Genomic DNA, 25,399 nt, shown 5'->3' on the forward strand with positions numbered 1-25,399 from the left:
GAGAGACCCACCATGCACATGGAGAACATGCAAACTTTGGCCGGGAATCGAACCCAGGACCTTCTTGCTGCAAGACAACAGTGCTACCCACTGCACCACTGCACAGCCCTTATTGAAAATAAAACATAAAAAATGTCAGACACAAATGAGCATTTTGAAAGTTTTATTGCAACTTTGGACAAAAATAACACTACAGCATTAATATATTTATTTCACAGTTTGTCCTTTTCTAATTATTTTGGGATTAAATGTTTCATTTTCTGTAACCTTTGGTTGAGCCTTCAGCCTTTTGGACTCCATTAACGCTGCAGCCTGTGGGGTGAAGCTTCAGGCTGAAATATGATGCTCCTCGTCTCTGAAATCATTTATTTCCTCCTTTGAAAAGAGGAAATATGTTCTCACATCTTAGAACTATAGAATATTAATACACGACAGGACTGATCTTAGACCAATAAACGGGTAAAAATATCCTGCTGCTGCAAGAAAATATTTTTTCCACACATTTACCAAGAGACAGTTTTCAAACCTTCACATTTAAAGTTTGACATTTTAATTCAGGACTATGGCTGTTTATGAATTATAATTTAAGCTTTTCTTTCTTTTGACAGAACAGTTGGTTTTTCTGTTCATCGGTTATAATCTGACTTCTCAATACAAAAAAGAAAGCACAGTGGTGTATTTAAATGAAGGTTTTTATTCGGTTTCCTGTACATTCATGTACCAAACAGCATCACATTAAAGTCATCGTATTTGAAGATGTTAAGAAAAACTAATCAGATATACGCTGATGATTCGGGTCCCTAAAAGCAACAGCCTCTCCAAACAGAGGAATAGGAAGTGTGTCAATATGTGTTTAATGGAGGCCGATTTCTCTGCTAAAGTTGGAGCACAAAGCAATAAATAGAAGAAGTTGGTAGTTATGTTAGAGGATTCTCAGAATGTTTCTAGTTGATTAGTGGAGGATTGGAAAAATAACTCCGTTAGGTACATTCTTTAGTCGACGTTCTGCACAAACTCCTTCCTGGACTGAACTGAGTTGATTCATCGTTTTATTCCTTTGGATTTTTTCATCTCGTTGTTGAAATAAAAAAAAACATAAAAACCACCAGGAACTGGCATGAATTCATTGTTTCTATTCATTTTCAGGAAATCAGGAAGTCATTTATTCAACATTTCTTATCAAATAATCAGCTGTCAAATTATGCAATATACTGTTTCACCACATGAGGGCACTAAAGTGTAACTTTACAGGTTTCTGATCGGCTGTTCTTCCTGCTTCCCACTGAGTTTGTTATAATCAGTAGTTTTACAGCTTTAAACCGACCAACAGCGTAAAGAACTCTGGATCTACAGCAGCTGGAGCCGATCCGTTTTATCCTGAAACTTCCCAACAGATTTCCTGAAATAAATACTGGAATTTGCCTCTCATGCTTTCGGACCAACAGAGAAGAAAAACGCTGCAACTTCTGCACACGGATGTGCAAAGTGAGAAACCAGTTGATCATGATTCCTGAATCTTGTTTGTTGAAAGGAGCCGCCTGCCTCTCTGTTGGCCGGAAAGCGGACCCATCAGAACCAGGCTCTTCCTGGAGTCCAGCAGCTCTCTGGGTTTAAAGCGACAGCTGCTGGCCGATCCACAGAAACCAAAAGGAAATGCAAACGAAGGGCTTTAATGCTGCAGGGATGCGGTTAGGAGTCAGGGGAGAAAGCTCTGTGTGCGTTGGGGAACTGCTGCGAGTTGAAGTCCGGGTCTTCTCTGACCCGCTTCTTCACATCTGCTTTCACCTGGGGAGAGAGAAGACATCATGACGCTCAGCAGCACAGAGGTAACGTTTCAGAGGCAATTTCACTTGAATCACATTTTTAAGGCCGAATCAGAAACTATTTTTAATTCAGAAAACATTTTTCTGTTGAAAATGGTGAAAAGATTCTGTTTAAATTCTGTGACTGATGAGGAAAAGACAACATAAACAAAAAGATTCATTTAAAACAATTCGAAGTTCCATCAGTTTAGATTTAAACAAAAATAGGTTTGTGCATAAAACTTTGTAAGTTAAGTTACCAGTGGTAGGTTAGTTATTCCTGGCTCACAAGGCAGGATTTTAAAATTGTTGGTCTCTTTTGAACCTTGAGAGAACACACACACACACACACACACACACACAATGGTAAAAACGATAGCTCTCACAGGTTTGGTCAAAGTGTGTGTGGTGTCCAGAAGGAGCAACACACAACCCGAATCCACTCACCAACATTCAGACTGCAGACAGGAAATCCCCTAAAATCCACCAAACCACACATGAATTTAGAGTAAACAGACATGGCCGACGGTTTAGAGGTAACGGCGACAGTCTGAGTCCTCAGCGATGAAAGACGAACCAAAAGGAGAAGGTGTTGGGCGGAGGCGGCGGTGGGCAGCGGCTCTGTGCTGTTCATACGGAGGTGAGCAGTTCTGGGTTTTTATCAACTTTTGTTACATTGTTTAGATGTTTCTGTTTTATTTAGCTTCACCGGTTAATTCTAAGATTTAAAGCTTTTGGTGTTTGCATTCATGTGGTTGGTGTCGGTGTCGGGCTGTGGCTGAATGAATCTTATTGTTATAATCAGCGGTAGCTGAGAAGTTACCGTTCATTTCAGTCCAACTCCAGTTTTTCTCGGTTCTGATCTGCCTCACATGAAAGGCTGAACAAACATTCATGTTGTTGCCACATATCGACTAGACAGTCCATCTCTGATCTGCAGGACTTTCGGTTGCCATGTCAGCTGTTCTTTGGGATTCCCCTCCGTGTTTACACCACCGCGCTTTCTGATTGGCTGTCGCATTCAGCAGGCTGCGCTGTCATTGGTTGACAGGGAACAACAACACACACTGCAACGTCGGGCCAAAATCGACCCACATGCTGAATGTCCAGATTTTAGACCAGAGCGGTCCGAGCAGATTGTTCTGAACACACATACACATGCACACACACATGTTTGTGTTGCTATCTTTGTGGGGACTTTCCATTGACTTCCATTCATTTCTACAGCCTAAACCTGACCTTTACCCTTTTCCTAACCCTAACCAACCAAAACTCAATTCATACCTTAGCCCTAACTCTGACCCCTGACACACACACACACACCACGGAGTGGTCCAAGCAGATCGCTCTGAACACACACACACACACACACACCCACGCGGCAGGATGATGCTCCGATATTCTAAAGTTGCTGGAGGAGGAAATCGGGAGTGTAAACTAGGCATTGGCTGAATGGCTTTTTCTTAAATAAAACATTATCAAAGAATTATTGAAAATATGATTTTATAAAAAATTAAGCTGACAAAGATTTCGGAGCATTTTGAACCGATTCAAAATCCCCCGGACTCTGCCGAGCCGAAGCGAACAGTGAAGCGCTTCCTGTCCTGACCTGCTCTGAGTAAGCCTCCTTCACTTCCTGCGCCTCCAGGTCCGCCTGCAGCTGCTCCGGGGAGCTGATGGGCCGGACGCCGGCGCTCCTGGCCGCCTGGCCCACCGCATCGGACAGGGAGAGCAGGCTGCCGCCGCCCTGGCCCGTCTGCACACAAACACACACCGTGCTTTAAGAAGAGCGGGACACACTGTGGCCGGCGGCTCCAGCTGATCCCAGTACCTTCCTGCGTTTGGCCGGCATCCCGTGGAGGTAGGCGTCGGACAACGGCGGCTGAGCCTTCATCTTCCTCTGAGTCATCATGTCGCAGCGGATGATGGGAACCCACTCCTGCAAGAAGGTATGACCGCCTTCAGTCAAGTCTGACGAGTTTCTGAGTTCCAACAAGTTTTATTTTTCAGTCTACAAATGAAACATCCCAGTGAATCATTTGGACTTTTTCTCACTGAGCAGTCTGGATGAAGTGTGACTAAACGAGTTCATAAACTTAAAACACTTTAATTCACAGCTAATGTTATTCATTAGTTTTGCTAATCAGGTGCCATCATGCTGATCCGGTGCTTTGAACAGATAAATGATTCTCAGATTCTCAGTGGGTTTTGACAGAACTGATGGAAACAGGTTCTGTGACTCAGATGGATGAAGGAGAGGAAGAGCGATGAAGAGGAGTGGTCTTACCGGAGGGACGGCTGCCGCCCAGGTCTCCGCCTCCTCGCCGCCGCCCTCGGCTCCCGCCGCCGCCACGTCGCCCCCCAACGGCGCCGCTCCGCCCGACGCTCCCAGGTCTCCAGGCAACGCTCTGGTCTCCCTTGACGACGCAGCGGGGGTGTCGTGGGACACGGACATGGCTTCCTCGGCGGTGGTGGCAGCTGCGGGTGAGAGAGTGTCTCCGATCTTGGGAGGAGGACAGAGAAGTGAGAGACGAGGCGGGGACGGCGGCGTGCGGACGCAGGAACATGTTGGACTCACCGTGGCGCTCTGAGCCTCCTGCTCGCCGCCCGCCGAGCTCCGGTCCCTCTGTGGAAAAAAACCCATCACATCTAATATTTATCAGCGCCTGAGGTAACATGAGACACGGCAGGGCAGATAAAAGGGCCAGCCGGAGCGCCATGTGAGGGGTCAAAGGTCAGGATACCTGTGTGTAGACGACGTAGCTCTGGATCTGCTCCTGGGAGACGGGGATGTGCTCCAGGATCACCTGCAGCCGCATCGTCATCATGCCGGTCATCCAGTTCACCAGGCTGGGGTTGATGTCGCTCGACATGCGGCGCTGCAAAACAGCAGAAGAAGAGTTTCCTGTTTAAAGCTGCTGGTTCCTCTCAGGCTCACCGCAGCAGGTCAGAGGTCAGCTTACCCCTGGACCTGTTGGAACCGGTTCAGGGTGTGGTGGTAAAAAACAAACAGACTGGCCCTTTAAATGGGCGGGGCATCAGGTTAAAGGTCATCATAACATGCAGATGTACAAACTTTTTAAACTACTTTGAATAAATAATTGATCCTACTGTACTGTCTGAATAAATCAGAAGTAGAGAGTATATGTGACTGAATTTAAATGTTTTTATTTTGTAAAGTGCCTCAAGGTGACATTTGTTGAATTGTTGCTATAGAAACAAAGTGAATTAATTTTTGAGGCTGTAATGATGCCAACATTACAATGTTGAATATTTTTACAGAAAGTCCTATCAAAAGTATTCAAACCCATTGAACTTTTTCACATTTTCTTGTTGCAACAAACTTCTTTGTGTCTCATTGAGGTTTTTAATTCAATTAAAAATACTTAAATCCAAAGACAAATTAAATGTTATCACAGCTCAAGTCCTCCTTGTATCTGCAGAAGGTCATTTGTGGAGGTGAGGAAGTGAAGGACCTCCAGTAGCAGTCAGTCTTGCAACGAAACTGAAGAGCCCTCTGACTGAAGACTGTGGCTGTATAACATTCTCATGTCCATCAAGACAAGCTAATGGCTTAATGTCCAGGCAGCAGAGGAGATATTCCACAGCAACATGTCCTCATGACTCCATCAGTTGTTGGCTAGCTCTGCTCATCCACCTCCTTTGCTTTTGCCGCTCCTCTTTACATCCATCTGGCTGTTTGGTTAGAAAAATGGCAGACAAATGGAGTCAAAGACGGTTTGAACTTCCTCCTCCTCTCTGCATCCATGAAGTCTCATTTTCATCTCCTCTGGGATTTGGGGAAAGAGTTGAGGTTTCATTTGAGCTTTTGAGATGCTAACCAGCTGCTCCCTGTTGTAAAAACGATACCTTGTTTCTACAGTCACGCATCATAAAAACAAAAGGAGCAACAATCCAGGATGCAGAATTAGATGAAAATGTTTCTAAAAAGCAACAATTCAACCAGAAAATGATGAACAAAAATGCAGAAAATGTAACAACATGCTGCCACCATGAGGGGCGCTATTCCAGAATGAAGTCACTCACTGAGCAAGAGACGGTGTGAAGTGCAAACAAAGTCATTTAAAAATGATCTATAAAGTGCAACCTGCCTCACTCTGACGCCCTAAATAAAAGCCAGTGCTGCCATCTGTTAGCTCATCAGCTAACAGAGTAATTTAGCCTCAGAGTATGACAGCTGCTCTGTAAGGGCCTGGCCATGCAGCAGCAGCAGCAGAAGCATCATGCTGGGGGTCAGGACAGCTGGAAGAGAAGCTGCAAATACTTCAATCTGACAATGGAACAGTTTTCAATGTATTAGAATGGCCTAGTCAAAGTCCAATCCTCTAAAAATGTTCTTGTTACTTTTTCTGGCTTTTAGCAAATACAACAAATTCTCTGAACAAGAGAAGTTTAGTCTGATTTAACTTCAGACACTAAGAAAAAAAAGAAACTGTGTGTCTTTTTGTTAGGTGTATGAAAATATCTGGTTTCAACTGTAAATAATATTTTCTAAATTTAGGCTTTCAATCATTTGTTAGATTGGATTTTATTCCAAAACTGCAGTTTCAATATCAAGCACCTTTAATGACTTTAAGCAGAAATCCAGAACTGTCCACACCTTGAAGACACCTCACTGAAATTCAAGCATATTGAAGGATTTCAAGCTTCTGTTTGAACTCTGAGCCCCTAAAAGCTCAACAGCTGCTACTGCAGTGAAAGGAAGGGACTAAAACCTAAACCACACCACACTATCCAGTTCTTTATTCACAAAACATGTGTGCTTTCTGATTCCTCCTCATATTTATGCAATACACCCCATTAAAAAACACAAGCATGGTTTATACTCACTATCCTGTGGTTGATGACGTCTGTCAGCGCTCTCTGGTCTCCTCTCAGGCAGTACAGGTTGAGGGCCAGACACTCAAACAGCGCCTGGTTGCACATCTGCAGCAGCCTGGGCCCAAACGTCTCATCTGGACCAGAATTATCCCAACATTCATAAGGATTCAACATTAAACAACAGCTGATTCTGCCAAACTGCAGCCGAACCAGCAGGGGGCGGTGCGAGGTCAGGATTACCTGTGCAGCGCAGGATGTGAGTGGAGATCTGCGTCAGCTGCTGCCTGAAGAAAGACATGTTGGTCTGAGTGGCGTCCACGCCGTCCAGCACCGAGACGGAAGACTCCCTCTGCAGGAGAGGAGGATTTACTGCAGCTGCCAACTCAGGTTTCCTGTTGCATGTAACTGATGGTGGAGAACCGCCACAAATAGAAGCTGCCACAGCTTCAGAATCAAGCTTGCTATTAAAAAAATACGACGGGGTATCAGGGCCAAGCTAAGAAGATAAAGTCATAATATTATGAGGATACATTTTAAATAATGCGAGAAGACAGACAAAATATTATGTTATTCTTGTAATTTTATTTTTCTTATCATGGTCCTAATACGCCGTCATAAAACAACGTAAAGAACTAGAACTGGAAGACATTTTAAATATCCAAAATAAATAAAACAACAGAAACATTAAATAAAATAACTTATAAAGTCTCAATACAAAATTGTTCTTCCAAACAAAGTGCTAATTAGATCAAAGCACCAGACGAAGACTTTAGTCATCCATTTTGGCAGAAAGAGAAAAGAGAAATAAGATAAACCATGCAAAAGAAAATTATCGTGCTTGTTTTAATTTATCATAAGATTAATTGATTTATTGCTTATTCTGACAGGCCTATTAATATGTCTTATATTTTCACACATCTACCAATCAGAGTTTGAATGAATTTAAATATCATGGCAGCCAAAACGGATAGAAATGACCAAGTTCTGTGCCGTTAAATTACAACAGTAGAGCTGTAATTTCAGTTGTACAGCATGAATAAAGTGAATAAAGGTTTTTTTTTAAACATGCAGTTTTAAATGGTGATAATTAAAACCATGTTGTTCTACAGATGCGTCACTGGAGCCCCGCCCCGCCTCACACCCCGTCCCGCCTCACACCCCGTCCCGTCCTGCTCAGCCAGAAACCCTGAAATGAAAACATCACAAACGGCCGTTCAGAACGGCAGAATGAAACTCACGAAGCTCTCGGTGATGTACTCCTCCAGATCGTTAACCAGGCTCTCTGCAGCCGCCTGCAGAGAGAACAGCAGAAGAAGAAGCATCAGCCTCCAGGTGTTTGATTGGACCAATCAGAGAGGATTCGGTGAGCGGTACGGACAGCGATGTTCTGGTCCGTGGGCTCTCTGCCGCTGAGGTAGTTCTGGGTGAAGAACTGGGCCAGCTGGGGCTGGATGCGGCTCAGCGGCTGGTGCTGGCCGTGCAGCAGCAGCACCAGGTCAGACATGGTGAACGTCTGGCACACCAAAATCAGCAGCTCTCCAAAGAACCCTGGGACCAAAAACACAGGAAATGACTTTAAACCCCCTCAGAGTCTCTTATCGTGGTCAGGACAGTGGATGACACGGAGGGCGCTAGCTGCAGCCGGGAGCCGACCTGTGGGGTCCTCCTGGCCGTTGAAGAGGTTGGTGGCCTGCGACAGCCGCTGCATGAACTGAGCGATGCTCTCTGTGTCGTTCTGGGCCTGGCCCAGCGAGCCCATCATGGTGCTCAGGACGCCGCGCATGATCCCCGTGAACAGCTCCGGGTTCACGGACTCTGCTGCGGCCGCCGCCGGGTTGGCGCCCGGGGTGGGGCCCGCAGTGGGAGGGGGAGGGGGGGAGAAGATGGGCTGGGAGGCCTGGAAGAAGAAGAGGAGGGTCAGAACCGGACCTGGAACGTCTCCAGTGGGTCCAAGCAGTAGAAAGCCGCCCACCTGCTGCATGAACTCCGTCATGCCCTGGATGAACGCCGGGACGCTGGAGGTGGTGACGGTTATAGATGGGGCCCCAGCCGTAGCGGCGCCGGGCCCGCCGGCGACGCCCAGGAGAGAGCCAAGGAGCTGGCGGAGGTCCGGGGCCAAGTCCTGGGGCTCGCCGCCGCTGCTCTCACTCTGACCCGGCGCCGTGGGCGGCGGGCTCGGACCCGACGTGGAAAAGGAAAAGGAAGTGGAGGAGGAACTCTGAGAGGAGGCAGAGGAGGAGGAGGTGGAAGTGGGTGTGGAGGAAGAGGAGGAAGAGACGGTTTGGCCTGCTGGAAATACAGACAGACAGTTAATCTTCATTAGTTTCTGATTATTTACGGAGATTTAAATTTAAAGATGAAAAACGTACCCATCTGGCCCGGCATCAGAAGCTGCCCAACCAGGCCGCTGATCATCTGGTTGAGGGCAGCAGGGTTGAAAGCCTGGGGGCAGGAAGAGTTTAACAACAGGGACTCTGTTCCCACAGGAAAACTCAAACTCTTTCACAGCAAGTTTTCAAACTTCTCCTGCACCACACGTTAGAGATTTAAAACAATTCAAATCAACTACAAGCAGGTTCAATTCACTATTTTTATATAATTTATTACAGTTATTCATATTTTTTAAAGTATCCTGCACTCTACAGCAGGGATGAGGTAAACTGAAAAAACAAAATTTAATGTTGAAATCTCTCATTTATTTTGCACACCTTAAAGTGACTGAAAAATTACTAACAGATAAATTCCCCACTTTCAATAATGTTGTTTAACATAAAATATAGGACTATTAATAAATCATTGAGTCATCAGGAATCAAACATTCATTCATTGAAACAATCTGTGTAAATAAAATCCCAGCTCAATTTAAATGCTTAGACACAACATGTAAGGAAAATTACAAATAAATCTCTAAAAACACCTTCCTGCTAAGTTCTCTGTCATTTATCAAATAGAAATAATTCTTGTTGGTTCTAACTAACCTAAAGCAAGAGACGTTTGGTCTGATTTAACTTCAGACAGTGAGGAAAAAAGGTGTATGAAAATATCTGGTTTTATCTGTAACGTTTTCCAATGAAGCACTTTCAGAAGAAATCAAGCATTTTCCAAACACCTCATTGAAATACAAGCATTCAGCAGGAAGCTCCCACCTGTCCCGGCTGCTGGCCCGGCATGGCCGCCCTCACGTTGATGGTGGTTCCCCGGGTCCCGAAGGCCGGCGGGGGCATGCCGGCGGCGAAGGGGGGCCGAGAGAACACCACCCTGGCCTGAGGCTGTTGGGGTCCAGCCTGGGAGGGCGGAGGGGGGGCGGTGGGGGTGGTGGTGGGCGTGTTGGGCCCGGTGGTGGTGGCTGAGGAGGTGGGAGTGGAGCTGGGGGGGGTGTGCTGCGGCGGGACGGGCTGGCCGGTGGCTGCAGCGGTCGCAGCGCTGGTCGCCACCGCAGCTGCATACTGGCTGATCTGCTGCATGAGGTTCCGCATGAAGTCTGGCGGGAGGCCCCCTACAGGGTGGAGGCCGGAATGACAGCGTTATGGAAATGGAGCAGAGTTACTTCTGCTGTAATTAAACATCTGATTTCTGTAAACAGACTGCTGCTTTTTAATGTTCAGTAAAAGTTCCCACCCAGCAGCACCGCCTGGCTCTGCTGCTGGTAACTAGGCTGCATTTCAGGTTCCCCAGCGTGGGAAACACAAAACAGTTCTTTTCTATTCTGATGAAAACAATCATATGAAAAAAACTAATAATTCAGCAACTAACAAACTTATAAACAGAATATAAAAATATAAGAAACTATGTAACAAAAATAAAGATACACAATGAATGCTTAAAAAATAATTTAACTTAAAAAAACATAGAAATTAATACAAACAAAATAGTTAAAAATAGTTGACAAAAACTAAACAGCATACAACATTGTTAAATGTGTGGAGAAATTTAATAAATGTTTTAAAAATAAAATGAAAACAGATTTTTTTAAATTTGAAAAACAAAACTATAATAAATTTATGAAAATTTTATGCGTTAAAAAAGTAAAATAACATTTTAAAAAAGAAATATATTTTTAAACATAAATAAAACACAACATATTAAAATAACTAACTTCATAAATAATTATTTAAAACAGAATAAATAAAAACTCTGAAAATAAAAATCAGGTCAACATTACCTGCTTGGCCAGGCAGCTGCTGTCCACCTGCTGCAGCGTTTGCTCCAGAGCCTGCAAGAGAAACGCAAAATAATGTGAAAATATTATATTTCTCCAGGAAATCACTGCAGTTTCTCTGTGACTCGTTTCTGTTGAGCAAACAGCGATGGCAGCAGAGGACAGAGGCTTCATCTGCTGCCGAGCAGCGACACACACACACACACACACACACACACACACACACTCTCAGAGCTTCAATCAGTGGCGGGGAGGGGACAACACACCGTCCGCGTTCATCTGCATCATGACCACCGGGACTGCCTGGTGGCTGATCCTGATGACCCGGGAGCCACCCTGTCCCTGTCCAGCCTGCTGATTGGCCGTGGTATTCTGTGAGGGGGAGGTCTGTCCCTGACCTGCCTGCTCCGGCTGGCCGCTGGGCTGGGTGGGCGGAGCTTGTCCCTCAGTGCTGTTGGCTGCAACAGTCACTGTGGCTCCCAGGTTCATCTGTGGAAAGAGGTCAGAGGTCAGCGGGGCTCAGGGCTGCCGGCGGGGACGGGCGCGGCGCCGCCTACTTGCACTGGGATGTGATGGTGCACGGCTCCGGGGAGGCTGACGGGGCTGCTGTAGTGGGAGAAGGGGCGGACCACGTGGAGGTGGCGGGGAACCGGGCTCATGAGGTTCAGCCGCAGGTCGCTCAGGGCAACCAGGGCGTTGCCCAGCAAACGCAGACACTCGCAGATCTGAACCAGAGTCCTCTGGTCGTCCTCTCTCTCCTGCAGGAAAAACACAACAAACAGGCTGCAAACATCAACGCCGCAGCCATTTTAACCTCTGCTGTCCGAGGTCATCAGTGGAAGATTTCTGTTCCACTAAAACATAAAACTTATCACAAATCACCTCATACATAAAATATTGACACATCTAGCTTACAAAATATGTTCAACTATTTAAGAAGCATCACTTTTACCTGAAATTAAACTTTGATACTTTCTGAATAACTTTTACATGATGTCCTGGTTTAAGTGACGGCTGAATAGATTCATCATGATGAATCGATTATTGAAACTAATGTAGTAATCAATTAATGATTAACTGGAGGATCCAGACTAAAAAATGCCAGTTACTGAAAGAACACACTCAGAGCAGCAATTCATTTAAAACTGTACTAATATTAACATTTTGGATTTAAGATAAATCTGTTGAATCCAGAACTCCTCTACTGTAAAACATTAAATCTCCTAATAAACACCTTTAATTATTAATCAGCCAAACTAAAAAGAATCCCCCGATCAGCCCCACAGCGTTTTGATGTTCACCCAGAATATACAGAAATGTTTCACTGAAACAGAAAACAGAGAAGCTGCCTGTCAACAACGCAAAAGGTTTTACTTCTTCAACAATAAACTACGTTTTTACGATATCTGATTGTCATTAAAGATCCAAAACATAAATAAAGTTTAGATTAGAAGCTTATTAAATGAAAAAACATTCATGACTTTTGGCCTGGGACCAAACAAAATCATGTCAAGGGACACAAATGGCCCCTGGGCCACACTTTGGGCACCGCTGCTCTAAAGTTAATACATTAATATTCATTTCTTCATGCTGTGACCGGTGTAACTTTGTATTTATGCACTGGAATCTTTTGCCCCGTACTGTATTGTTGTTGTATTCTGCAGCGGTGGCCGTCTCCAGGATGCTGTGCGCTCGCTGCATGAACGGCTGCAGCCGCTCCTCCACCCGCCGCAGCTCAGACAGCATCTCGGCCAGCTCCGCCGGGCTGGGGTGGCTGCAGCAGGGACAAAGAGACCACAGCAAGCATTTTAACATCCACGATCTATGACAATGATCAGCTGCGTAAGGCTTTACTTCTACTTCTGGAAGCATGACTGAACGTTTTGCTACACTTGTTCCTGAGAAACTGAAGCAAACCAGAGGAAACCCCTCCGTTCTGATCCGTTTGTCAGAATTTCCAGATTATCTGAACCTAATCTCCATGTTGGAGGTGAACAACCCGTCCCCACCTCGGACCCGGCTGTGGGGTCGGTCCCTCGGACTGGGCGGAAGAGGACGGCGGAGGCGGGGGCGTAGTCGGGGGTGGAGAGGTGTCCATGGGCTGGGCGGAGGGAGACGGAGTGGAGGTGGTGGAGGAAGAGGAGGGAGGCGGGGGAGCAGCAGCAGCAGCAGCAGCAGCAGAAGAAGTGGTTTCAGTTTGGGAGGATGAGTCAGTGGTCCGACCCTGAAACAGAAACCAGACATGAGTGAAGTTGCTCTTCCCACGACTTCCACAAATTAAATGAATTCAGAACCAAATGTCTGTAGAGATGCAAATCTTTCACTGTCTTTCCATTTGATGCTGATTTTTAGGGTCACGATTCGATTCAGAAACAATTTTTTCTGTTCAAACGGTCTAAATATTCTGTTTAAATGATGTGACTGACAAGGCCGTGACTGACACTGTCAGTCCGTGTCAGTCGGACTGACTGACTTTTTTTTTTTTATCTTTTTTATTTATTTTTTTAATGATTTTTTTAAAAAATCATTTTAAAAAAATGATTTTTAAAATGATTTTAAAATTGATTTTTGAGCAGGTCTACCCAGGACTACAGAATTTATTTTTTTCCTGTACCTCTAAATGTTTGTGTAACAAAAGTTCTCGTTTGTGTGGCTGTCAGTTTAAAGACATTAAAAATGTTTCTGTAAGTCAAAGGTCAACCACCACCCACACTTCCACAACATCAGGAACATTTGGTGTCAATCAACTGCTACAAATATTTTAGCTGCACAAAAGTAGGGGGTCACATTAACTTTGATTTTGTAAAAGTGGATTAAAAGACCTGACCTTTAATGACCTCTGTAAACATTTATTAATATCTTTAAACTGGTAGCTGCAAAAACAAAAATACCTCCATCCTGTTGATGACGTCCTGGATGTCTCGCAGCAGGTTCTCGGCCAGCACCAGCCTCAGCCTGGGCTCGCTCTGGACCGGCTGGTCCATGTCGATGTGAACGTTCACCGAGCCGTTGCTCTGCAACAGCAGCAGCAGCAGCTTCAGTCAGAGGGACGCTCCACAACGACAGGTTACAGGAAACTGAGCGGGTCGTGGCGCTTACCCCGGTGCTGGTGGTGACCCTGGCGTTCCGGGCGTTCTCCCCCATTCCCGACACCATCTGCTGCACCGTCATCTGCTTAAAGGGGAAAACACAGAGCGTTGGGAACGCTGGACAGCAAACCTGCAACTACTCATCTAATCAGACATTAAATATTAAAGGTTTTCCTGAAATTAAACATCTCTGAGTTTAAATATGATCTATCATTCTACCTTTGCCCTAACAAAGTGATATTAAACATTTTGTTTATTGCAAAATATATGATTTCTCAGCAACGACTTTTCAGGGCAGCTGATGTTCAAATGAATGAATGTATGAACCGAGCCGTTTCTTGTACATTTACAACCAGTTGGACACATACCTTAACTACGTGTGATTGTTTGGAAGGAGGAAGCAGAGAAGGGAAAATATTAGCAATAACAAAGATGGACAAAAAGGTTTGATAAAAAATCCAAATGAGGAAATAAATCAGAAGAACAGCTCAGCAGTATTATTGTTTTTCTCAAACATTCAATTCATCTAGATAGAAAATGAAGGGAACCCAAATCTGATGCAAGTTTTATTGTTTATGTTTTATAAGAACAAGCTGTGGTTGATTTATTCAAACACATATCAAACACTATCTACCAATAAAGTACTTCAATATAAAATGATGCAGTGAAATCTACAAACATTAGCTGATTATTAGAGACGTGCTGATCAGGTTTTTTCCTGCCGATTCCGATTCTGATCACCCATGAGGGCCAATCACCGATACCGATCACATAGTTATTTTTTTGATCATAAGCACTACCGGTTACATTATGTGGAAAAAGGAACCACGAATTCACCTTAATTTAGACAAAAACTTGTTTTAATAACTTGCACAGGCAGGCTGCGAAATGAGATGCAGGTGATCGGTTTGTGTGATCGGTAACAACAGACCGTGATCGGCGATCACACACTTTTTCACGGAAATCGGCCGATTATGATCGGTGGCCGATCGATCGGCACACCTCTACTGATTATGATACCTGTTAAATATGTTTCAGAGAATTCACAAATAAACTGGAAAAGTGAAGTTTTCCCTTCTCATATTTAAGGAAGTGCAGCATTATTATTATATCCACTGAGGTTTTCCTTTTAGCCAAGTCGGTCTGCAGTAAAATAACATGAGTGTTGTTAATGAACAGCCATGTTTATGTCGACGTTCTCTATGCTCATTTTGAAGTATTGCATTAGAAACAGTTGATGGAAACAGCAAAATCTGAAACATTTCTTCAATGAAAGAGTTGGTGCGCTACAGGCTAAATCATTTGCAGAATAAATCCTGACGTAGCGAACGCTGCCATCCACTGGCGGCTCTGCGCCTTACCAGAGGCACAAAGCTCTGAAAAGTCCAAACGTCCAGCTTGGGGGGAAGGACGCGCTTGGTTTCCCTGAGATGGGCGATCCGTGTTAGTTTGTAGTGTTAACACTTTTATAGACAGACATCTGTTGCTAGAGTTATCATATCTTATATATCAAAATGTCTCATTTATCAGCAGTTTTCTTCAGTTGTTTAAACGTCTTCAGGAAGGAAGCTCCCAGTGGAAACGCTCTTTGACCCACTGAAGACTTTTCCTCACTTTCTCATGCCTGTTATTTAATCTGCAACAACAGAAATGTTGTTTGAACCTGTTGAAACTGAAAACCGAAGTGAGTCACGTTCCTTTTCATTTGTCTGGAAATGATAAACTCCTGACTATAAAACCTTTTCTGCTTGTGACTCCGTCTCTGGTGGCTCCTGTGTTTTCTACCTAAGAGCTGCAGCTTCCCACCAGATCTTAATCTGCCTCATAATCTCGTCTTTTCCATTTCCCTTCTCTTGAAAATCTACCTAAAGCAACTTGGAACCACCGGATGAAGATGGGCCGATGATTGTGGCTGTTTTTTCTCTGGTTGTGGCGTCCGAATGGAAAACCCCGCGACCCACTTGTTTAGATGTTGATGTAAAATTTCATTATCAGTTTCTATCTGCAGCTTTCCCACAACCAATTTGACATTAACGCCCACTTCACACTGAGATCAGCACATTCTGCAGCATGGGAATCTATGTGGCAGCCGTCGGTCTGCACACAGGAAGGAAGAACTAAAAGGTGTGATCCACTCATACTCATCTGTACTGAACTTCATTTTATCAACTCATTTAAAGAAGTATGCGTGTTAAAAGATTCCCCCATTGCATAAATGATTTAAAGACCCATGACTGTTTTCTTTCTGATTTGTTAGTTTGCTGATTTATTCTCAGGATGTGGGACAATAAATAGAATCCAACATTCTGCAGACATCCAGACTGTCTTCAAAACGTTAATATTATTTTTAGATTTTGAAGCAAATGTGACACAATGACTTAAAACAGTTAATTATGAAGTGAGAGAATCTATCTAACCTTGTGAGATAAACATGAACAGGAGGAATCCATCTTGTTCCACCAACCAGACGCCGGCGCAGACTAACCTGGATCTGCTGGGGGTCCATGATGTTGACGGGGAGGTTGAAGGTTCCTAGCATAACGTAGCTGTTAGCATTGCGGTCGTGCGGCACTTGGGACGTTCCCTGGGAGGATGAGGACGGGCCGCTGTCCGCTGAGGTTCCTGCAGACCCCGGACCGCCCTGGGAGGGTGGAGGCGGGGCCCGTTCCACCAGGTGGATCACCTTTCCACCCACATCTGGGAAAAACCCCCAAAAATACCTCAGCTTCCATACAGAGGGGAAGAAAACCATTACAAAGCAACTAAATATCCTGTTAGTTGAATTATTTATTACAGTTTCTCTAAAAATATAACAGAACACACACAAAACAAAGAACTTGACATTTTTCCTGACTCACTGTAGTCTGCGAGCGTCCGTTCATCCTGCAGCACTCTGCCCTGGTAGATGAGCCTTTGTTTGTCCACAGGAATGCCCACCGAAGGGGCGATGTGCTCCTTAAACTCTATCACTGTCAGCTACACACAGTGGGACACAAACAAATGAGCGAAGGCTGACAGGAAACAGAAATGTGGAGCAGAAACTGAGCTTCTACCTGAGAACCGACAGTGTAGGTTCTGCTCTGGGAGTCTAGTGTTTTCACCGTCACTTCTATGTCTGAAGTTTGTTCCTCCATGATGTTCCTGTAGAAAACATGGGAAGAAAAGACATTCCTGAAACATCAAAGTCAACAATAATGATGCTGATATTTCTTAAAGAACAGTTGATAAAATCTCTGGGGGTTTTACTAGACACCATGTTGGATGGAGCCCATGAAGAACCAGTTCAAGGCAAAAAGCAATTCAACATAGAACTATACCACCAATATATCTTCTTTTAAATGTTGCTGTGTGCAACATTCACACTGCAAAGGACATACTGGAATGAAAAAACTACATGGTAATATAATCACAAGTGTCATAAACTTGCATTTTACATACAAATGTTATATTTAGCCAGGTGAAGCGAGTCTCACACACGTTCACAATGCCGTTGTCCAAAATGCTGAAGGCCCCAGAGTGAAGAGAAAGAGAGAGAATAAGGAGATATTCATATAGCAACTGATATCGCCAGCACAGAATTTATAAAGATTTTCAAACATCATGCAGCCCAGACAATAAAAATAACTCTCACATGCAGACAAAAATATCCTGTAATAGTAATGTTCACAGATAGAGGTAGGATCAGTGCAGATTAACTGTCACAAGTCTGCAGGAAGTGGCATCACTTAACCTGCTATTCACATCATCTGTTGAAAATTCCTTCATTTTTTCATTTCCCAATATATATCACATGATTAGAAAAAAATCTGAATGTCAGTTTATTCCAATATCCTGCAGCCTCACTGGAACCTAATAAAGTCACCAATAAATGTATTATTTTAAATCTAACTATCACTAAATTATAAAAGAAAAAATCATGACTAGCAGACTTTAACATGAGTCATCCAGTCCCTGATTAACTCAACGCTCCATCAGGACATTCCAGAGTCAACCTATGATCAGTACATCTGAAATTAAAAACATTTTGTGAGATTAATAACCAATAATTTCTGTTAACCTGACAAATGCACAGGGTGCCTAAAATACAAGTGTAGAGCTTAATGTGAACACAGTCAAATGTTTGGGCTGCGAGGTTAGAAACCAACCAATATGTCTCCATTAGAAAGCTGCAAAGCATCCTACTTCAATAAACTGATCCTCTTCTTGGTTATGTAGACTGCAGAAAAACAAGTGGTTTAGTTTTTTTCCATTCGATGCCATGCTTTGGTTTCTGACTCTACACAGTCCCTCATACCTTCTGCCCCATACTGAGACATTCAGATATTGATCACTAACTGGCCTCAAATTTCCACAGCATCAAACACACAAACATATTTTATTTACAAAGATGTTTAAAAGATCCAGGAAAGTCTTCAAATCTACGATTGTTTTTATTAACCAACAACAGAAGCGCAGAAAATAATCCTCCATCAGTTGCTGACACACGACTGTGTGACAATCAGTCATTATCATTTTCATGATATTCAAATCCCTCTGCGTGGAAATTCAGGAGCAAAGCTGTTCTTTAAAATACCTCAAACTCCAGTCCTCCACTGTCCTGTAGTTTTTAGATGTACTACAGGTACAAAACACTGGAATCAAGTGGCTTCATTACCTCCTCCTTGTGTAGATCGGTTCTCCAGAGCCCTGCTAATGACCTAATTATTCTGTTCAGGTGGTGCAGCAGAGGCACATCTAAAAGTTGCAGGGCAGCGGCCCTCAGGACTGGAGTTTGACACCTATGAGTTAAACTAAAGCATATTTAATAGATACACAAGCAAAAAATTGAAGTTGAATGTTTTCCACAACATTTCTTTTTATGAAAAGTTGCTGTAAGCAAAACCAGTTTTGTTGTCAGAGTTAAACAAAGCAGACAAAAACATATGCTGAGGTGCATAGCACCACATGATGACAAAATTACACAGCGCGTTTGAATAATTTCTCTTGTAAATAAGCTAAAGATAACATGCTTTATAGTTACATACCCCTTTAACAGAGCAGGACATCATTGTTGAATGTAAGAGTCATGACTGTTGATGTGAATAAACCACATTTTCATAAAACTTCTCCATATTTTCTATCACAACAATGTCTCCATCACTCCAAGTTTCATCATATTAAGTCCTACAATCAGCTGTGGGCGTTCATTCAGCTGTCATGAGCACTATTATGTGAATGCTATATTATGATTGCAATTTCATTTACTGTAAGCTAAAAAAAAGAAAGAAAGTAAGGGACATGGAACTGAAGGAGGCTCCAGGTCATGTTATGGAAACAAATTACATAATCATTCTGTGTTGTCTAATTAAACTGTGTGTTGTTGTGTGCACAATTAACTATACAAGTCAATATCCATCTAATTAAGTTTGATCAAACATAAATAATAATTGAAAGCTTTAAATCTTATGAGTGTGTTTAAGGAAAATGATTTGCTTTGGCAGCGGGTCTCTTCCAAAGGTTTAGCGCTCGTTACAACACCGACATCCTGCTGCTGACACTAAATTAAATCAGTAAAATGTTTCATGTTAACTTTTACTCTAAAATATGCCATAATCAAAAATAACTCCAGTTAATTGTGGGTTGTAAACAGCTAAGACGTAACAAAGACTATCCAGCTGGGTTTATATAGCTAACTGGAAGAACGGCTATGCTAAGCTAATGATAAGTAGCTAAACGTCACAACGAACAGAGACAGTAACCGTTAATTTCCACGGATGTTACGCTCTTACCTATTAATCACTCTACCCTCTCACTATATCCGGTGTTATCTGGTTGTTTTCACCGGAGAACGAACCGCTTCCCGGTGGGTCGCAGCTCCGGTGTTTGCTTTAAGCTAAGAGGCTAACAAGGAAGTGACGTAAGGGGGCAATCGGAAGTGTTCTACGGAGAGAAGAAAAGATGGCGAACATGGTGGAGGCAACGAGCCAGAAGCATTTTGAGGAGTTTCTCGCCAAGGCTGGAAAATGCCTCACCGTGGTACACTTCCACGCTGCGTGGGCCCCCCAGTGCGGCCAAATGAACGAAGTAATGGCGGAGCTGGCCAAGGAACACACCGGCACCATGTTCGTGAAACTGGAGGCGGAGGCGGTCCCGGAGGTGTCGGAGAAGTATGAGATTTCCTCGGTGCCCACTTTCCTGTTTTTCAAGGCCGGGGAGAAGGTGGACCGGCTGGACGGGGCTCATGCTGCAGAGCTCACCAAGAAGGTCCAGCGGCTGGCGGTGAGCGGGAGCCCGGCTGGAGCTGCGGAGGTGCCCGACCTGAACGAGCGTCTGAAGAAGCTAATCAATGCGGGGCCCTGCATGCTGTTCATGAAGGGCTCCCCGCAGGAGCCCCGCTGCGGTTTCAGCCGGCAGATCGTGGGGCTCCTGAAGGAGCACAACATCCAGTTCAGCAGCTTCGACATCCTTTCCGACGAAGAGGTCCGACAGGGGCTGAAGACCTTCTCCAACTGGCCCACCTACCCTCAGCTGTACGTCAATGGGGAGCTGGTGGGCGGACTGGACATCGTGAAGGAGCTGGCCGAGTCCGGGGAGCTGGAGAACACCTGCCCGAAGGCCGTCAGCCTGGAGCAGCGCCTGAAGTCCGCCATCAACCAGAGTCCGGTCATGCTGTTCATGAAGGGCAACAAGGAAGCGGCCAGATGCGGCTTCAGCCGGCAGATCCTGGAGATCTTAAACGGAACCGGGGTGGATTATGACACCTTTGATATTCTACAGGATGAGGAGGTTCGGCAGGGGCTGAAGACCTACTCTAACTGGCCCACATACCCGCAGCTGTACGTGAAGGGCGAGCTGATTGGAGGCCTGGACATAGTCAAGGAGCTGAAGGAAAGTGGGGAGCTGGTGTCGGTTCTGAAAAAGGAGTCATAGGTGGATGTCCTCCACCGTCTTCCATCCTTCAGACAGGGAACAAGAAGCTTCTGCAAGGGCCCCAAACAGTGGCTCCTCAGGGGCCTCGAGAGCAAAGATCAACAAGAACTTTCAGATCGTAGCAGTTCGGTAGATTCTATTTGCAGAAACAGAGAACATGTTTGTTTCTTAAGAAAACTCATGCAAACACTGGAGACTCTTGAGAATACATCTTTAAAATGTTTAAGAAGTAGGAATATATGTGGGATAATGGCATAAAATCCTGTAATTTGGCCCCTCACATCTGATTCTTGGGAAAATTCTGATAACAGCTCATTTTGGTTTGAACTTTAAGTTTTTTGAAGTTCTTCAGATTGTTCCTCTTTCATGTTTTTCACATCTTCATCCTTGGGAAATGTTTCATAAACAGTTTTTCATCCATTTCTTTCAGACTTCTGGAAATCCCATTTCCTGTCTTTGTCATTCTTCCTTGATAAAAACAATGATTAAAATATTTAAATGAACATAAAGATGTTTGCTTCTGTTGTCTAAAGATTACTGAACATTTATTACTGTTTTCCTCTTGAATAGGAAAAACCTGCTTAGTTGCATCATAAATCCGGTTTAACTAGATGCTATTCAAGCTGCAGCAGAACCAAGCTCACTTTATTTATATGCATTTTAAAAACAACACACCTCACCAAAGTGCTGAACAGATTAAACTGAAAATCCACAGAATCTGAACATATTTCTGCAGTTTTACGGGCCGGTGATCTGATGAGCAAAGATGGTTAACACAAATAAATAGGAAGTGAACACTGGAGATCAGGACATTAAGAGAAGGATCTGAAGCATTTATTAAACCTGTTTAATATCTGAAACAAGTCTTTGAAGTAAAACCTTTGAATATCATAAATGTGATATAAAACCACACAAACATCAGCAGTTAGTCTTCATGTCTATTTTCTTCAATGCAGTTGCTGATTGGATGATTGTTTGGCTATAGAAGCCATTGAACGGGTGTACCTAATAAAATGGGCGTTCTGCATTTATTTGGAGAAAATTAATGCACACTTAATACATCTGCATATTAATACTATGTTAATATTTAGATGATAGCCTTTCTTCTATTTATTCAGGTAACTCTAATAACCAGTTTGTTTAAACTTTTTTTTTCTTCAAAATCTTCAATTAAAAAAGATTTGCAGGCCAAAAAAATAACACATTTAAAAAACTAAAATCACAGAAAAATATATAAGGATTTTTTTTGGCAGTTCAACAAAAACTAAGCATTAAATATTTAAATGAAAACAGATTTTGTATTAATTAGGAAAGGGATGTGTGAATCAAAACGTCAAAAAAGATTTAATGTTTTGGTTATTAAAAGAAAGAAATCTAGTTTTCTAAAACTCCTTGGCTTGATTAAAGGTAACTGAAAATGATGTAGTTTATTATCAGCAATAAAAAGAGGAATTAGATCACCATTAATTTAAAAATCCTATTTTTGTGTTTGGCTATATTTTAATAAAGTGCTTAAAGCTGATCTGAGTGCATCAAAGTCCACTGGATTGATGTGTTTCTATTTAGCATTAAATTACAGGAAAATACAGAAACTTATTAAAATATTTTGTGTTGTGCCAAACATTTTTGAAATAATATTTCAATTTGTGGATCATTATTTTGTCTCTACCACATCTGATGGGCCACATTTGCATCATTAAGGCCGTTAGTGGCCCCCGGGCCACACTTTGACCCTCCTGATCTGAGGTGAGTCTTCTTCTGCTAAAACTTCACATATTAAGCATTAATGCATGAAAATCAGCCAGGAAATGGTCTGGCTGACCCTCCAGGTAAAAATATGTTTGTCGCCCCCTTGTGGAAGCAGGAGTTATTACAGTAATTCCTGCTACGACAAGGGGAAGTGCACGATCTCTTTCTGCACTCCTTGTTTCCAGTGATCTGATGCATATACATTTTATTATTCATATTTATCATTAATTTTTACTTGGTACAACAGTCTAACCATTATAAGGTCATTATATTCATAATTTAAGCAATAAGCACTGAATTTATTTTGGATTAAACCATAAAAATAATTCAGCACAATGGTAAAACTTCAGTGTGATGTCTATTTTAAATTGGCATGGAGATATACTAATCAGATATTAATAAAATAAAAATGTGTTTTTTAAATTTCCAGAGCACCTTTTGTATGTCAAGAGTTTCCCTGAGGGGTTTTATTGGTTCACATGTAAATCAGTTCACGCAACACAGCTCCTGGAAATTACGACTATGTAACCAAGGCTGTGACTAAAACAACCAGAAATGAGAAGTACATAGGTTTTCTGCCATTGTCAGTGAAACTTTAAGTGGTAAAACAAGAAATACTTCCAAGCTGAAGAACAAAAAGCAGAAAAATGTAGAATTTACTCTTTTTTTCAACTGAAGAGGAATAAATGGTTAGTCTACGTCTAAGAGGAAATAAGCCAAACTGACCAAAAAACCAAAAGGCCACCAGAACCACATAACACATCCAATCCTCACCCTGGCTGGGAAAATGGCTGCTCCTTCAGCTTCATGCTCTGCTGCTGAGGGAGCATGCAGCTACATGCTGGTTTGTTTATCCATGCAGTATGTTAAAGTGATCTTTTCAGAGAGCATTGTGTAATTACAAGGTAATTACACAATGCTGACCCAAAGCAGTGAAGCACCCAGAAGGTTTGCTAAAAGGATGACACGCCAGAGTGGACGATCTGGCCGATTTCATGCAAACCTCCAGGTGTCCCAGTGCAGCTCCAGGCTGCTGCTGAGCCGTTTACAGCTCCAGGCTGCTGCTGAGCCGTTTACAGCTCCAGGCTGCTGCTGAGCCGCTCCAGGCTGCTGCTGAGCCGTTCCAGGCTGCTGCTGAGCCGCTTACAGCTCCAGGCTGCTGCTGAGCCGTTCCAGGCTGCTGCTGAGCCGTTTACAGCTCCAGGCTCAGCAGCAGCTGAGTCTCTGCTGACGTTCACTCACCAACTCGACAGAAGCTCCAGTAACCTCCAGATGCCACTCATCATTTACAAGCTCATTTACGTTCACACATCTAGTCCAAGATGGTTTCAGGATTTACTTATTTAAAAATAAATATTTATTTAAAAGTAAATAAATCAAAATTAAACACTCCTTAGTAATTCTGATCCATGAGATATATTTCATTTTCTTTTTTTGTGGCTATGATAAGAAAAGAACATGGAAAATAAAAACCGCTCTGATCCTTTTTTCCAAAAGTTATTTCATTTATTTACTTTTTATTTTATATTTATGAATTAAATACATTATATGTAGATTATGTGTCTATTGCTCTGATTTCTAAAAATAATTTATTTAAATCTTTTGTTTATTATTTTTTAAATATTTTAATTTCTTTTAGAATGATTTAAATAAATTAAGGGGGAAATTAGAGAAAACTAATAACTGTAATCCTGTCCCCCCAAAAAACTGCTTTTAAAAATGTTTATTTAGGTAGTTATGGGTGAGTTAGTTAGTTATTTAATTAGTTAGTTGTGAACCGTTCTTTCTAAAAATGCCCCCTGCTCCCTGAAGTGCACAGTTAATAATTCTGTTGACATTCTGGTTCTGACTGTTTTCCTTTAAACTGCCTCTGATGCGGAAGCTGAGGTTGAAGCAAAACGTTCTGTAATTATCTGCTTCTTTTTGATGAGATTTTGACATGACCACATCCTCCCACATGGAGCTGATTCACCCAAGAAGTTTGTGTTTTTAAAGTGGGTTTTCAAATGTTCATCTCTTTGAAAAAAAATGAAAGTTTGATTCACTTTATACTTTGAACGATTTCATCTAAAAACCACATTTGTTTGTATCAAAGGATGCTGAAACCTCATGATCAGCCCCAGATGATTGTTGTTAGCGGCAGCACTGCTGCAGAACAGTAGCTAATAATTCACCCACACCCACTCTGTTTAATTTAGCAACATTGCATAAAGTCAGACATGTCCTTGGAGTTCACAGACATTTGTACATACTGATTTAATTTGCAGTCATGTTCAATGACATTTGGCTATATTTTTTGTATTTTCATGCTTTTATTCAGCAGATTTTTGCTCCCTGTAAGAATCGAGAACAGCTGGCTGTGAACTCGCTCGACCTGCACGAGGTGAGACTCAAAATGTTTGTTTTCTGTCAGTAAAACAGTAAATGGACCCTCGAAGGACGGTTAACCATCCCTCATGTGGTTTACTGGTGCTTTTACTGAGATGCGTTGTCTCAAAAGGAAACTTTCCACCTCCTCCTCTGTTCTTTCCACAAGTGGTCTTTGCTGCAAGTTGTGGGCTTCTATCTTTGATAATCTTCTTCTCGTATTTGCCGCTCCCCTTCGCCACACCGTCTCTCTCCCTGTGTGTGTGTTTCAGTTTGCGGGGAAATGGTTCTTCAAGGCGGCCGTCAGTACCCGGGACTCAGACATCATCAGGTTCAAGATGTTTGACAACATCGTCTTCACCTTAGAGGACAGGTCCAACACCACTCTGGTCATGACTGGAAACATGCGGATGTGAGAAGTCAAACTGCCCCGCTACACACACACACGCACACGCACACGCGCACACGCACACGCACACGCG

At 43.1% G+C, this 25,399-nt stretch overlaps 3 protein-coding genes across 7 annotated transcripts in view; 2 read left to right on the forward strand and 1 right to left on the reverse strand.

The window, feature by feature from the left end:
- Positions 1-674: 674 nt before the first annotated feature.
- bag6 (BCL2 associated athanogene 6) lies at positions 675-23,882 on the reverse strand. Of its 4 annotated transcripts, none has more exons than XM_016662896.1 (25): positions 23,793-23,882; positions 16,946-17,033; positions 16,751-16,868; positions 16,378-16,589; positions 13,903-13,977; positions 13,695-13,817; positions 12,813-13,027; positions 12,445-12,577; positions 11,361-11,561; positions 11,070-11,292; positions 10,807-10,857; positions 9,791-10,140; positions 9,014-9,086; positions 8,617-8,933; positions 8,298-8,541; positions 8,023-8,192; positions 7,883-7,936; positions 6,885-6,993; positions 6,654-6,778; positions 4,547-4,681; positions 4,381-4,428; positions 4,090-4,305; positions 3,634-3,741; positions 3,412-3,558; positions 675-1,785 (listed from the first exon to the last, which is right to left on the reverse strand). In XM_016662896.1, exons 1-25 carry the CDS (start codon positions 23,834-23,836, stop codon positions 1,690-1,692), a joined length of 3,675 nt encoding a protein of 1,224 aa, XP_016518382.1. In that variant the 5' UTR covers positions 23,837-23,882; the 3' UTR covers positions 675-1,689. The 4 variants fall into 4 exon arrangements, with proteins under 4 accessions (XP_016518382.1, XP_016518384.1, XP_016518383.1 ...); XM_016662898.1 differs by having other exon boundaries at positions 1,690-1,785; positions 13,903-13,974; XM_016662897.1 differs by having other exon boundaries at positions 1,690-1,785; positions 8,617-8,930.
- Positions 19,815-21,225, forward strand: glrx3 (glutaredoxin 3). The gene has a single exon (XM_007576002.2). The coding sequence runs from the start codon at positions 19,830-19,832 to the stop codon at positions 20,799-20,801; it is 972 nt and encodes a 323-aa protein (XP_007576064.1). The 5' UTR covers positions 19,815-19,829; the 3' UTR covers positions 20,802-21,225.
- Positions 23,883-24,721: 839 nt separating the features above from the next.
- Positions 24,722-25,399, forward strand: part of apom (apolipoprotein M) — a 5,255-nt gene continuing 4,577 nt past the window's right edge. For both annotated transcript variants that reach the window (XM_016662902.1, XM_007576008.2), the window contains exons 1-2: positions 24,722-24,933; positions 25,190-25,329. In XM_016662902.1, the coding sequence (XP_016518388.1) occupies positions 24,820-24,933; positions 25,190-25,329 (254 nt within the window). In that variant the 5' untranslated portion in view covers positions 24,722-24,819. The remainder of the gene's footprint in view (positions 24,934-25,189; positions 25,330-25,399) is intronic.

This window comes from Poecilia formosa, unplaced genomic scaffold (assembly GCF_000485575.1).
Source record: "Poecilia formosa unplaced genomic scaffold, Poecilia_formosa-5.1.2 Scaffold394, whole genome shotgun sequence".
Taxonomy (NCBI): domain Eukaryota; kingdom Metazoa; phylum Chordata; class Actinopteri; order Cyprinodontiformes; family Poeciliidae; genus Poecilia; species Poecilia formosa.

Bases quoted from the DNA above. Each gene is read 5' to 3' on its own strand.
- bag6 (XM_016662896.1), bottom strand. From the start codon at position 23,836: ATGATGAGTGGCATCTGGAGGTTACTGGAGCTTCTGTCGAGTTG. The intron at 8,193-8,297 runs GTCGGCTCCCGG...TTTTGGTCCCAG, and splicing joins CGGCCAGGAGGACCCCACAG to GGTTCTTTGGAGAGCTGCTG. The intron at 6,779-6,884 runs GTAATCCTGACC...ATTCTGGTCCAG, and splicing joins TCACATCCTGCGCTGCACAG to ATGAGACGTTTGGGCCCAGG.
- glrx3 (XM_007576002.2), top strand. From the start codon at position 19,830: ATGGCGAACATGGTGGAGGCAACGAGCCAGAAGCATTTTGAGGAGTTT.